Genomic DNA, 14,136 nt, shown 5'->3' on the forward strand with positions numbered 1-14,136 from the left:
TTTACATTTATATCCTGTTTATCCTCAAAGGGCCCATAGTGTCTAAAGGTAAAGTTGTGCTGTCGAGTCAGTGACAACTCCTGGTGCCCACAGGGCCATGTGGTTTTCTTTGGTAGAATGCAGGAGGGGTTTACCATTGCCATCTCCCGCTCAGTATGGGATGATGCCTTTCACAATAAATAGCTCTGTGTTTATCCTCACAACAGCCCTGTGTGGTAGGTTAGGCTGAGAGATAAGTGACTGGCCCAGAATCACCCAGTGAGTTTCATGGCTGAATGGAGATTTGAACTTGGGTCTTCCCAATCCTCGTCTAACGCGCTAACCATGAAACCACAAATCTATTCATTTCAGCCGGACTTATTCAAATGAAGATACCAGTTGATTTTGTCTGTAGAATTTTCTTTTTCTTTCTAGGTTTGAGGAAGTATACAAATTATAAAATGAGAGTAGCAGCTTCCACCATTGTTGGAGAAAGTGCTTTATCTGAAGACAATGATATTTTTGTGCGAACACCTGAAGATGGTAAGTGTATTGTTTGTACTAATTTTATTATTTGGGATATATTTGATTATTGATAAATATAATTACCAAAAATGCTGAATACAATATCAATATAAATAAATGATAAAATGTAAACTGTGCCTTAGTTTTTGTAAATTGGAAACCTTATGAGCTAATTCAGACAATTCCTGTTTTGATTCAATCTGACTTTGAGCTATCAGTAAATAAGTCTGTCTGGCTTGAAAGTCAATAAATCTGTGAGTTTTTGAGAATGTTCATGATAAGAATTTTCTCTCTCATATTTCTTGTCTGCTTTTCTAAATATACATTTTCCTAGTTTGAACAGGATGCCACATACCAGCTTTTCCTTGCCAGTGTTGTTTTATGTGAAAGAAAATTACAGGGAGTCCCACTTACAATTGCGTTGTGTTGTGAAATAACAACAACAACATCATTATTTGTTAGCTTTCCCATAACAAATTGTTCTCTGGGCAGCAGTGTTCTCTAATTTTTTTCATCTGTGTGCAGAATGAGTTTTGTTCTGGGTGGTAGTATCAAGGCAGTGTGTGCGCATATGCATTCAGAATGGGGCCTTTCTGATTCAGCCTGAGCGGGATCTAAAATTAACTGAGCAGACATCAAAAAATGTGTGAGCACATGCGCATATGCACGGCTTAGAGGGAACACTGCTGAGTGGCAAAATTGGGTGTTTGTTTGTATGTGCCGGTTGGCATTTGTAAGTTGGATGGTTTTTTGTATGTGCTGGTTGGCATTTGTAAGTTGTGGACTTCATTAAATTAATAAGTTGTGGAGCTTTGTTGTTAGTATGGGTTGTTTGTAAGTTGAGTGTTTGTAAATCAGGGAGTGCCTGTATATTTCTGCACTAACCTGCTAGCTTCTGAAGTTCAAACCTGATGTACCTAATAAGGGCCGATATTTATTGTAATTGAAAGAAGTAGCTAAATAAAAGGAAATATATAATGCTTTTTATTTTGCATTCAAATGCATCAGTGATTTTGGCAGAAATGGGTTAGTTCCTGATTATAGTCAACATTTGGAAATTAATCCCAATTTGCTGCCCTGTGTTATATTTTTACCATCATGGTGATAAGGTACCTATAACTGATGATAACATAAATATGAGAAGGGAAAATGTCATTGCATCTAAAGCTTGGTTTTGCAAAAGTGACATTACAGATTCTATAGCCGCATTCGCATGTAATGGCAAACTGTGGGTAGAGACAAACCTGAGGTTAATTTTCTTAACCGTGAATCGCATTGCAGATGTGTTTTGAAACATTGCAGACTAGTTTTAGGCCAGGGGAGCCACTCTCTCTTCATGGTCCGCTGAGGCTGCATCCTAGCAAGCTCCATAGTGCTTGCGTTGCCAGCAAGCTCCATAGTGATCATGTTGCAAGATGTCAGAACATCTGCAGAGCAGCAGTCATTGGCCACAGTCTTCACGGAGGCTTGCAGAGAGCGATCATGCCTTTTTGGAATGGACTGTCCACTCTCGGCAGGGAAAGGGCATTTAAATCCCTTTAAATGGCATTTAATCCCTTCTGACAGCAATTGTACCACTGCCCTTGTAAGAGCCCTGCAGCAAAACAGCACAAGAAATTGTGCTGCACAAGCACAATTACTGGCAATGGGGAGATGGAGAGGGGCACTTTTTTTCTGTTACTCTGGGAAGGGATCATGATGACTTCCCAGGACGGAATATGTATATGAGGGAGGGCAAAGGATCCTGGGGTCTGGTCCACTGTGACAAAGGATGCTCTTGTGATGGCAGACCCGGGCAAAGCAATCCAAGAAAACCCAAGCACACACCTGCCCCTGTGTTGTCTTGCCACCTGGGGATTAGCCTTCTCATGAGAGGGCCAATTCACTGGGGAGTACCAGAGGCTCAGTGAGCTTTGTGCCTTCAGACTGCGCTCTCATGAGGTAGGCCATCCAAATCAAAGGGGTCCCACTTGAGTGGGACCCCCATTCTCTGTGGTAAAGAATGGAACTTGTATACCATGATCCCCTCCTTTCCAGGCAATCCTTTCATACTCCCAAGATGCTCCATGTGTCCGGGCAGGCAGACTAGGGAAACACCAGGACTGGGCATTTATTAATTATTTATTACATTTATAAACCACCCCATCCAAAGATTCTGGGCAGTGTAAAACAAATTTGGGCACAGATCTTTACTATAATTCAAATTTCCTGGGTATGGACTGGTGTTGCGGCGTATGCAGATTGGCCACCATGGGGCATCACACATGAGGGGAGCCCCAATTATCAGCGATCCCAGGAAAGTAGGGTGGCCGTAGCAGGCAAAAACAAACATGGATATGTGCCAATGGATGACCAGACTGGCAGAGGGATTGCTTGGTCTGCTTCTTTGTTGCAGTCACCAGGAGAAGGAAGGGTGTTGCTATGGTACCTATCCCCATGGCCTGCTTGTGTCGAACAACCAGGCTGGGCAGCAGCTGCCATCTGGCCCACATGTGTGTCTCCATGGTCTTTCACTCTCATGAGACAGTGGTCTTCTCCTGAGCAGCACCCATCATCATCATCATCACATAGGAGGAATCTCTCCTGTGACTGGGGGCAATACTGCTCCTGCTGTGTGGTTCTTCACATGAGTAATACCAGAGACTGCATGCCTTTATCCAGGGGGAAGGAGCTGGTCCTGGGACAAGAGACACAGTGACTTTTCCCTTTGACAGGCTTAGAAGCTTGGGACGGGACAACGCAGCATCCCTGTTGCTGGACAATGTCTTGAGTCCGGAGACAGGGGGTGGGACAAGTGCTCAGAGAGGCAGCCAGCGAGAAGTGTGGCAGGCATGAAGCAGATGCATTCCTGAGCGGGTCTGGGCCGCCCTCTCTATAATTTTGATTCCAGAAATAGCATGAAACTCCAAGTATGATGGCATCTGTATTCAGACGCAATGATGACCCCTTCAAACCTCAGGTTGGAGCAATGAAACTCACTACAAACCAAAGGTTCAAATTGGAGTTTGGTGAGGTAAACCGCAGATTGCTTTTGCTGCAAAACAACAGACTCACATTCAGATATATACTAATTCCAGCCTCTGCCCCTTTCAACTCCGGTTTGGCATTATGTGCGGATGCGGCCACTATGCGGGATTCTTGAAGCAAGTATGGTATGGTATAATGTAATGGAGATTGATGTTGAATATGTTGAAAAAAGTTTCAGAACTTTATTTTGTGTTTTCTGATTTAAAGAACCAGATTCACCACCCCAGAATGTTGAGATATTAGAAGTGACAGCTACAGAAATAAGCTTAAGATGGTTACCACCTGAGCAACCTAATGGGATCATAACTCATTATGAAGTTATGTATGATAATGCTAGTGCATTAACTTTTAAAAACACTACAGCAACACATCTTCTTTTAAATGGATTGAAACCATATAGTCTATATAACATTTCTGTAAAGGCATACACTCGCCTTGGTCATGGGAATCAGTCATCAACCCCATTATCTGTAAGAACGGCTGAAACTGGTAAGTTCAGAACTTCAGCATATTATTGTCTGTTTCTAGGTGTCATTCCACCATAGTTATTGGGAAGTAAATCCCATTGAAATCATTCCTAAAGAAGTTTAGTATCAGGGTGTAAAGCTGATACAACATTGGGCACATATTTGGTTATGCATGTGATATGCTTTAGTTCCATGAGTCTCAGAATGTGAGATCAGTCTCCTTAGAGAAGTGTACACATTGCCTCAAGAAAGGGCAGGCCATGGTTTCCCCTTGACCCCTTCTAATGAGTTCCTTGCTTGAGCCAGAAGGCAGACTGCTCAGTGTAATCTATAGAGGCTGTGTCCTATAGCTATTTCACAAAATTTTGGATCATCTAGAAGTTTTCCTATAGGAATTCCTAAATCTGTTGTCGTCCCACTGTAGTGTATACAGTGTACAATGCCCTGTTTAGTTATGTGCCAATATTTGTTTTTCCTGGTTCAGAGTTATGAATCTCAACAAATTGGGCTAGCAGTGTTAGTTATGTTGCTAACATAAGTCAGGAGGTGGAGGTGTTCATGCTAGTGTGAAAGCCAGTTCTGACAGTGTGCTGGATTTGTTGTTAGCTGAGTGCCGTGCCCTGCCAGACATTCAGTCACAATCAGCACTGTAGATCGGATCTTAGATAGCTGATCTTAGTTGAATGTCCAGTGGGGCACACTACCAAGCTGACATTGGAGCAGCACACAATCACTATACCAGCTTTCACGGGAGTGCACATGCCTTTGCTTCCCAACTTTCAGTGTCATAACTAACATTGCCAGAATGTTAAAAACCAGCTTACTGAAATACTTCTCTCAAATACAAAGTGAACCCTAAGCCCAAACGTTGTTCTCCAACTTGGATTTTAATCTTAGCTGGAGAAGTCAAGGCCACTCACCTGTCCTCTACCAACCTACTTAATTTTATTGCTGCTTCAGCAATGGTGGCAATGGAAGGGAGCTACATCTCTTTATTTACACCCATCTGATACCTTGTAGAGGTGTGCAAACCAGTGTGATATCGAGCCAGTTAGACGTCAAGCTGGTTCAGTTCGATGGCTCGGGGTCGAACCGTACCACCCCGTTTGGTCGAACCCCAGACTGAACACTCCAAAATGTTCAGGGCGTTCACGGACCTTTTTTCATTAAAATAAATAAATTTTACCTTTACTCTCCTCCTGGGAGTTGCTGGAGGCAGCTGGGGGGGGAGGGTCCGCGGAAGTTTCCCTTCCCCCCGCCAGCCTTCAATATGCCCCCCTCCAGCCGATTCGGGTGTTCTTTGGCTGGTTTTTTGCCTTCTCCCGCTGGTGCAGCAGCCATTTTGGAGGCAATGCACATGTGCACTGCGCCTCTGCATGGCCTGGGCCACACAGAAGCGCAGTGCACAGGTGTGCAGCCTCCAAAATGGCTACTGCACCACTGGGAGAAGACCGAAAACCGGCCAGAGAGCACCCGAACTGGTGAAGAGCCGGCCGAACCGGCCAGAGGGGGGCTTATCAGAGGCTGGCGGGAGGGGACATCCACAGACCCCCACCACCACCTCCAGTAACTCCCCAGAGGGGAGTAAAGGGAAAAAATTGTTGATGAAAAAAGGTCCGCGAACCCCCCCCCCCCCCGAACGAGCCGGGCTCAAACCGAACCAGGCCAGCTGGTTCCATGCACATCCCTAATACCTGGTACCGACATGCCCAGGAATGTCCAGAACAGTTAAGGGAGAATACAAGGGTTTTGTTTTTTTTTGCGCTTCCAACAACTCTTCCCTGCCAACTCTTATCTTCCTTTGCAAGGGTGTGGGTTTGGGAGGAGAGTAGTTGGAAAGACTGGGCATGAGCTCCCCTGCTCCGGGTTTTTCCAAGCTGGGAAATCTGAGCATTTTCTGAAAATTCTTCTAGAAAGCTTGGGGTGGGGGTGGGTCACTTTATGGCACCCAGCAGAAGCTCACCATCACTAAGAAATAATTATCCTAAAGAAAGACCTTCAAAATCTCATGCACTATAAATAATCTTAAAGCTCTTTCTCTAGACTTAAAGAGATCAACTGCTCTATCTTGAATAATTATTCCAACATTAGTGGATCAGGACTCAGTTGGAGGTTTAGAGGTCCCAACAGATTTTTTTTTTAAAAATGGAACTGCAATTAAACAAGTTGCCTAGCTCAGCTATGTAAGGGAGGAGTTCTTTCAAAATTAAAAGAAACAAAACAGTACACTTGTGCTGGTAGATTTGCCAGAGTTTAAAGGTTGGAGTTTTATTGGATCCAGGAACATTTTTTGGTGGTCAGGGCTGTCCACTGTTTTGCTTCAGTTGTTGTTGCATCATGTGTACCAAGTAAATAATATGTGCAAGAGGGACTGCTCTGCTGTAGAGCCAGGTAGGAACTCCCTGTTGCAGGAGATCCATCTGTCCCCTTTCCAAATAACATTTTGCCACATTGAATACATTCTTGTTCCAGTCTGCATATTTTATTTATCGTCTAGTCATTGTTCCTACTTTCCAAAGGGAAGAAGGCTTATGACAGGGGTAGGCAAGCTTGGCTCTCCAACTGTTGCTGAACTACAGACAGTTTGTTGTGGTTGGGGATTATGGAAGTTGTGGTTACCTGCTGGCTACCCCTGGCTTATTATTTATTTATTTTTATTTATTTAATTTATATACCACCTGACTTCAAAGGCTCTAAGCAGTTATGAGATCATTGTGATAATATGTATCACATGTTTCCCTTCTTAATAACTTTTGTGTTTACAATCAGTGCAAACCAAATTTACAGTATATTGGAGGGGGTCCTATGGAATCCTCGAGCAGGTATTTTTATTTTGTTCCAACATCTTGAATGATGCTGACAACTCAGCTTATAAGTATGACACTTATAGAACTCATGTGTTTACAGTCCAATAGGAACCAATTCCATTACTCTTAGGAGGAGGACTTGGGGTATGTTTATTTCTATTTGCCATCTTGAAACAAGATGACAGCCACTGAAATTATAAACATCAGCCCTTTTTAGTACTCATATGTTTACAAAATGATACAAACATATAAAGCAAACCCAATCCAAAGCATATGAGAGGAAGTATGTTATCCTGATGGAGGTATTTCTAGTGCAATCTTCCATCTTGTAACAATTTGATAATCACTCAGCAGATAAGTACCACCCTTTTAGAGCTTATGTGTTTACACTCTGGTGCAAATTTAACTTTGATGTTGAAAGAACTGGAAAGTAGGCACTATTGATACTACATAGAACTACTTGTTTAATTTTTGTCATTTTGTTTAATTGTTAATAATTTTTGGATTGCTATTCTTTTAAATCATAGATCTTTCTAAACTGATTTGCTAGCCGCCTTGTGCTCTTTTTTAGAAGTGGAAAAAGTTAGGATGCAAATATCCAAATAAATAAAATTTTTAATATGAGTAACTTTTCCCCATTTTTTTTCAGTACCTGACTTTCCACCAGAAAACATAACCTATAGGAACATCTCTTCTTCAGAAATAGAGTTATCGTTTCTTCCACCATCGGTCCCCAATGGGATTATAGAGAGCTATACTGTATATCTCAGAGAAACTGATGGAACCGAGGAAAGAATCATCAACACCACAAATCTTTTACTAACCATTACAGGTGATTCCTAGTACAATCATGACTTTAAAATTTGATAGTTCCCTACTGGTTTACGTTAGTTGGTTGTACTGCATAGTTTATGTTGTACTGTATAATATCCCATTAGATTAACTGTCAGTATTACAAGTGGGTCTGGAGCAAAATGTTGCACTGTTTCCCCAGCCCTTATAAGGAATGCTCCTCTTCAGGGCTCTAGCCAGCCTGGAACTAGGGATGTGCCGAAATGATTTGTTGTGGCCTGCCAAATTGTTTCAATGGCACAGGAAGCAGTACCTTTAAGTGTGAATAATGCAGGTCCTTACCTGCTCCTCCGCTGCTGTGCCATCAGAAGTCTGGCTGCAGGGCTTCACCCAGTAGCCTGCACATGGCAGTGTGATGCACATGGCCACCGCTCATACACGGTGAATGATGCATGGCGGCCATGTGTGTGATCACTATGCGTGACCATGCACAGTAGCCATGTGTGTCTCACCACTGCACACAGGTTACTGGGTGAAGCCCTGTGGCTGTGCGTGGACTTCTGAGCAGCATGGTGGATGATAGGGATGTGTGAACCGGTCTGCTGGTCCAGAGGTTCGGGGGTTCGGGATTGAACCAACCCCCCTCCCCCTGGTTCTGTCTGGACCGGAACCGAACCGCTGGACAGGTCCGTGATTTTTAAAAAAATTTTTTAAATTAGTTATAAATACCTGTAGCCCCTTCGGGGGGCTTGCTGTAGGCTGTGGGGGGAGGGGGTTAAGACCAGCTACTTAACTACTTTAAGCCTTATTCACGTCAATCATCTAGAGATACTTCCCCGCCACACAGACACACTTTTTAAGTTAATAGGGTATAAAAAGTCCAAGGTGAAACTTTCTTTGGACTGGGACCTTTATATGTTGTAAGCTAACAAAAAATGGTAATTATTTATTTCATGTTTATTTGTGTGAACTGCCTTGAGATTGTTTTAATAAAAGGCAGTATAGAAATTTAACAATAAAAATTAATAAAATAAATTATTTATATGACATCTCCAATTACAATTTTAAAAAGTTCAAGAGATTTATCAGTACCCAATACTTGTGAAACTAATACAGTAAGTTATATATAGTGACCATAAACACAAACATAATATGTGTATTGTATTTTTTCTTTATTTCTTTATTTAGGTTTAAAAATATATACAAAATATATAGTTAAGGTGTCCTCAAGCACTGCAAAAGGTGAAGGTGCTCTAAGTGCACCCCTGAAAATACTGACTGATGAAGATGGTAAGTTTTCTGTCATTCTGCTGCAGTGTTAATTCAGATTGTGTTGTATGTAAAGCCTCTGATGCCAATTCACTGAGCTGGTATGATGGCATGTAATGTTAATGTTAATCATCAATTGCTCAGAGTTATCAAAATATTATCAACCTTCTGTTTAGATTGGGATTAAATGTTTCATATTGAAAGAAGTAGCTTTGTGGTGCAAACTGAGAAAAGGTCTCAGATGAGAAGACTAGAAGGAGGTTCCAGTTAGAATAATATTGTTAAAGCATTAACTACAACTATCACAAAAGTCCCCAAGTCCAAATAAATGTATTTGCTAAATTTAAAAAGTGCTAACCAGGCCAAAATTAGAGTTCTAGCAAAATGTATAAAAAGCAGAAGGCAGTGCCATGAAAGGAAAAGCAAATAAGCAAACTGTTTATAATATACATGTAACTTTCTTGCAAGTACAGAGTGTTCTGAGCATCAGACCACATTCTTCACAGATTTGCTAATAGCTATGCTTATGTTCCCAATTTCCATGCATGACTGCAACGATAACTTGTTTTTGGGAGATGAACTATTTTAGGTGATTTTAAATATGATTAGGTAGTAATATGCCCAAGAAAATGATACAATGTGCTACCTTCTATCTTTTCAGTGGAAAATAGGAATATTTTTACTTACGCATGTTTTAATTGGTGAATATTTATCTTGATATTCTTTTTGTTTGTCTTAAACATTTAAGCAATAGTGGAATCAAATTGTTCTATAGTTTACAAAGGTGATTAAGAATTGTTCAGTAGAATTCCTTTTCAAGTGTTCTTAGCGTGTTCAATGAACATGTGTAAGGGAAGCATGGCATCCTAAGCATATTGATTGGGACTGGGAGACAGAGAGAGCCCTTATAGTGTGCCTTTCATAAAGAGGATACATCAGGAGGGGAGGAGGAAGAAATCAAAGAAGGTTTGATTTTGTGGTTTTCTCAGCACTGAGTATAATATGCTGTGCTATTGCTGCTATAACTATCTGGTTTTGCTGGATCTCAGATTGACAAAAGCAGAATTTGGGTGCCTGCTTTCCTTGAGTTGTGGTTTATTTGTGAAATAGTCTTGTGGTGAGAAATTGACAGTGGAAGCTCTGTGCGTGTGTGTGTATGTAATATTTCTTGGTGATTACTGTGATAAGCTCCATGTCTGGCCTTGAGTCTAACTTGTGCTTCACTTACTGTTCTGGTCTGCTCTGCAATCTGCAAGGTGTATTCAGTACTTAGTCAAAATGTGTCTGAAGTTGCTCCAGTTGAGCTTATGTCTATGCTTGCTGCTAAGGGTGCAACTGCGGCAGGTGTTGCAATGATAGGAAGTAAAGTAAGGAGTCATAATTGTGTGAGAGAGAACAACGTGTGCCAATTATGTTACTGCAGCGCAGGCAATGTGGCTGGCATGGATTCTGATTGCCTGATGCTTTCCATTCAGAAAGAACACTGTGTTCCCTTTCACCTTAATAGCTTAATTGCTTTGACCCGAACTCAGAGTTCAGAGCAATAAGCAATTAAGGTCAGTGGGTGAAATGGCACTCTGTTATTTCCTATGGAGCGAATGCATGTCTATGGAGCCAAAAACTAATTCTTTAAAAAATCATAAATAATAAATCCTATCAACTTGGGGGTGCCTAGGGGGAGTTGAAGCCAGCCCTGTTGTGCCCCCAGACCCACTGGCACCACCCAAAGGGGGGTTGGGGGCTGCCTCAAATTCCCTATGAGCAATTGCTTATTCCCTATGAGCAATTGAAAAATACTTCAAAAATTCACCAGTAACCAGAGAAGTGTCCAGTTGCCTTGGGGTTTGGTGAAAGTGTCTGATTTCCACCCCAGTTTTTTGCCCCTAGGTACTCCACATAGGGAATAATGGGCAATAATAAAAAAATTTCAAAAATTCATTAAATATCGTAGGAGTGTCAGATTGCTTTGGGGTTTGGGTGGTAGTTGGCACCCATGGGTGCCTATCACACAACCCAATTTTGGAGGCTTGAACTGGTTCAAACTGGTTCAAGTTGGTTCGACTCAAACCAGGCTCAGTTTGGTTTGAATTCGAACTGGCAGGTTGAACCCAATGCGTGGTTTGGTTTGAATTAAAATCATCAAACTGAACTGGTTAGAATTTGAACCTGTTTGAATTCAAACTGGTTTGCACATCCCTATTCCCCACCCCCTACCCCAGCTCTCTATTATCCATATTCCTTTTAACTGAAATGCTAGGTTAGTTAACAGGGAAATTTGCACAAATGAAGCATGTAATCTTCCCTGGTTCTGTCCACAGCATTTCCAGTGACTGTTGCTGGTGTCTATTTATGTTGGGTTTTGTTGTCGTTGTTGTTGCTTTGTGAGCCCTCTGGGGACAGGGAGTCATTTTTATTTATATTTATATAAACTGCTTTGGGAACTTCTGTTGAAAAGTCTATACAAATATTCGTCATATTCATATTTGTATTCGTATGTAATCTACCCATTGAGCTACACCCTGGACAGGATGCAGACAAAGTCATGACTAAGCACCATTGAAATAAATGAGACATGACTAAATTAAGTTCATTTCATTTAAATGGAATTTAATTATAACTAACTTAATCTGGATTCTGCCCCGTCTTTTAAATTTGGTCTTAGTATATCACTGCATTGTTTCAGCTATCTTGATCTGACTGACTTTTAATTTTTTTAAAAATTCTATATACATCTTAGTCATGAGACGTTTAAGATAAGGCTCTGTTTTTTATTTAACGGATTTAAGTGCTGAATGTTATCCCATATTTTTATAATTGTTCAGTAAGATGGTCATCAATTTTCTCACCCTTTAGAGCTTAATATGATTATTTCCAGTCCTTTTGCTTCTCAGGGGAACTACTCTATTATATTCTACATGAGTTCACACCTATAACTTTCCTGCTTTTATTACAAGGGAAAAATTACAACAATGTACTTGGACAGTAGGTGAATCACCATGACATACTCGTTGCTCTATTTTCTCATGAAATACTGTTTTCCATCAAATCACAGAAACAGATGTCTCACCACCACCATGCAAAATTGTCCTTTATCACCTCTCTACAATAAAGCCTCAACTCTTGTCTATAACATTAACTGATATGGATATAAGTTCAGTTTTAAGATTGGTTTGTTTAGTTTTCTCTGAAATCATAGCCATTTAACAAGATGTTGTGTCCTCACTTTACAGCTCCTAGTTCTCCTCCACAATTGCTCACAGTAAAACAGTTGTCTGGTGTCATTGTAAAGTTGTCATGGAAACCACCACTGGAGCCAAATGGAATTATAATCTATTACACAGTTTATGTCTGGTAAGATTCTTTTGGAAATAGTTCTGAAGAGAAATATTAATCTGTCAGCTACCAGGAATGTCAGGGTTTTTTGTTTTTCCCTTTACAGTTCTTGTTGATTATATATTTGCTATGAATTAATATTAACATATCATGCAAATCAACTTTCCCTTTATATATTCAAGTTCAGTTTTTCACAGGGGTGAGCGAAGTTTTAGAGATCAATGCCTGCTAGTTTCAGGGATATTTTTGGAAGTAGGGTTTCAAGCTGCTACATTGCACGAAGCAATGTCATGTGTTGGTTTGCTGATAGACTACTAGCTGTCACTTAATGGAGGATGAAGGTCTGGTACTCTTATTGGAGGTGGTGGTGGAAGTAGCATAGGCACCTGGGCTACAATTCCAGCTTTGTGAAAGTGGAGGAGCAGGAGCTAGGAGGTAGGCAGCGCCTTCCCTGCCCCTTAAAGCAGCACACACCCCGCTCTCCCAGAAGTGCACAGAACTGGTTCTGTGCACATACCCTAACCCTAACCCTTGGCAACGAGGCACCTTTTAACATGGTGATTCTCTTTATTTAGCAGGGGGGGAGTAACTGGCCCTATCCACCCCCAGCACACTACCTCCAGTCGCTGTTGCTGGTGTCTATCTTATGTTCCTTTTTAAATTTATTTATTTATTTATTTATTTATTATTGTGAGCCCTTTGGGGACAGGGATCTATCTATCTATCTATCTATCTATCTATCTATCTATCTATCTATCTATCTATCTATCCATCCATCCATCCATCTATCTATCTATCTATCTATCTATCTATCATTTCTCTTTGTAAACTGCCCTGAGCCACTTTTGGAAGGGTGGTATAGAAATCAAATGAATTAATGGATGGATGGATAAATAAGTAAATAAATAAATCTACACTGACTGGCAGCAGCTCTCTGGGTCTCAGACAGGGGTTTTCCCAGCCCTACTGGGAGGTGCCAAAGATTGAACCTGGGACCTTCTGCATACAAAGCTTGTGCTCTGAGCAATTGAGCTATGGCCACTTCCCCTGAGCTACAGTGTTGAAGGCTTGTTGGGGAAGGCCAGGATCCACGTCCTAGAGAATTAGGGAGGAAAGCCACCAGGTAAAGCGAGAAGGAAGAATACAGGAGGGGTTTACCATTGCCTCCTCCCATGCAGTGTGAAGTGATTCCTTTCAGCATCTTCCTATATCGCTGCTGCTTGATATAGTACCAGCAGGGATTCGAACCGGCAACCTTCTGCTTGTCAGTCAAGCATTTCCCGTCTGTGCCACTTCTTAAATTCTTGGGACAAGAATGGGGAGATTATGGAAGCTTAACAGAGCATAGGGTGAAGCTAATCACTGAGTGCCTCTGTGAAACTCAAAATAAACCATGCTACTTACCTGCACTGTTTACCTGGTCCAGTTTGATTTATTTGGCTACACAGAATGAATACCTTTGATATAGATCAGCCGCCTGCTTCTAGGGCCATATTGATCAGATTCTACCCAATACAAATAACTAATAAACCACCACCCCACTTTGTTCAAATTAGTGTTAAGATTAAGAATCTAGCCCTGGAAATAATTCAATATTTGGAATACAGAAAATAGTATGATCATGATAATTGCACTTACTGACCTTTTAGCAAACTCTATATGCTATGTCCATATAAAACAGCCACTTGTACTTGGTTACCTAGACAGATCTTATATAAATCCTGCTAAACAATGAGAACTTAATTTAGAAATGCATATACTGTACATTGTTCTTTGTGCATTCGTTCAAGGCATAACGTGGGTATAAATAAACTGCCTTAAGTGAACATGGTATGATGTGATAGGAAAGACTATCTTCCTTGTGGCATTTGTGCTATGATGGCTGTTTCACACAAGGAAGTCATCATTTGATGTTGCCTTAAGGCCAAACTACGTGT

General features: G+C 41.2%; 1 protein-coding gene across 1 annotated transcript in view; it reads left to right on the top strand.

Annotated features, from left to right (window-relative positions):
- PTPRQ (protein tyrosine phosphatase receptor type Q) overlaps window positions 1-14,136 on the top strand; it is a 230,805-nt gene that overhangs the window by 92,682 nt on the left and 123,987 nt on the right. The window contains exons 22-26 of the mRNA XM_053258033.1: window positions 415-522; window positions 3,739-4,020; window positions 7,455-7,637; window positions 8,786-8,887; window positions 12,097-12,217. Of these exons, the coding sequence (XP_053114008.1) occupies window positions 415-522; window positions 3,739-4,020; window positions 7,455-7,637; window positions 8,786-8,887; window positions 12,097-12,217 (796 nt within the window). The remainder of the gene's footprint in view (window positions 1-414; window positions 523-3,738; window positions 4,021-7,454; window positions 7,638-8,785; window positions 8,888-12,096; window positions 12,218-14,136) is intronic.

The sequence above is a fragment of the Hemicordylus capensis genome, chromosome 5 (assembly GCF_027244095.1).
Source record: "Hemicordylus capensis ecotype Gifberg chromosome 5, rHemCap1.1.pri, whole genome shotgun sequence".
Lineage (NCBI taxonomy): Eukaryota > Metazoa > Chordata > Lepidosauria > Squamata > Cordylidae > Hemicordylus > Hemicordylus capensis.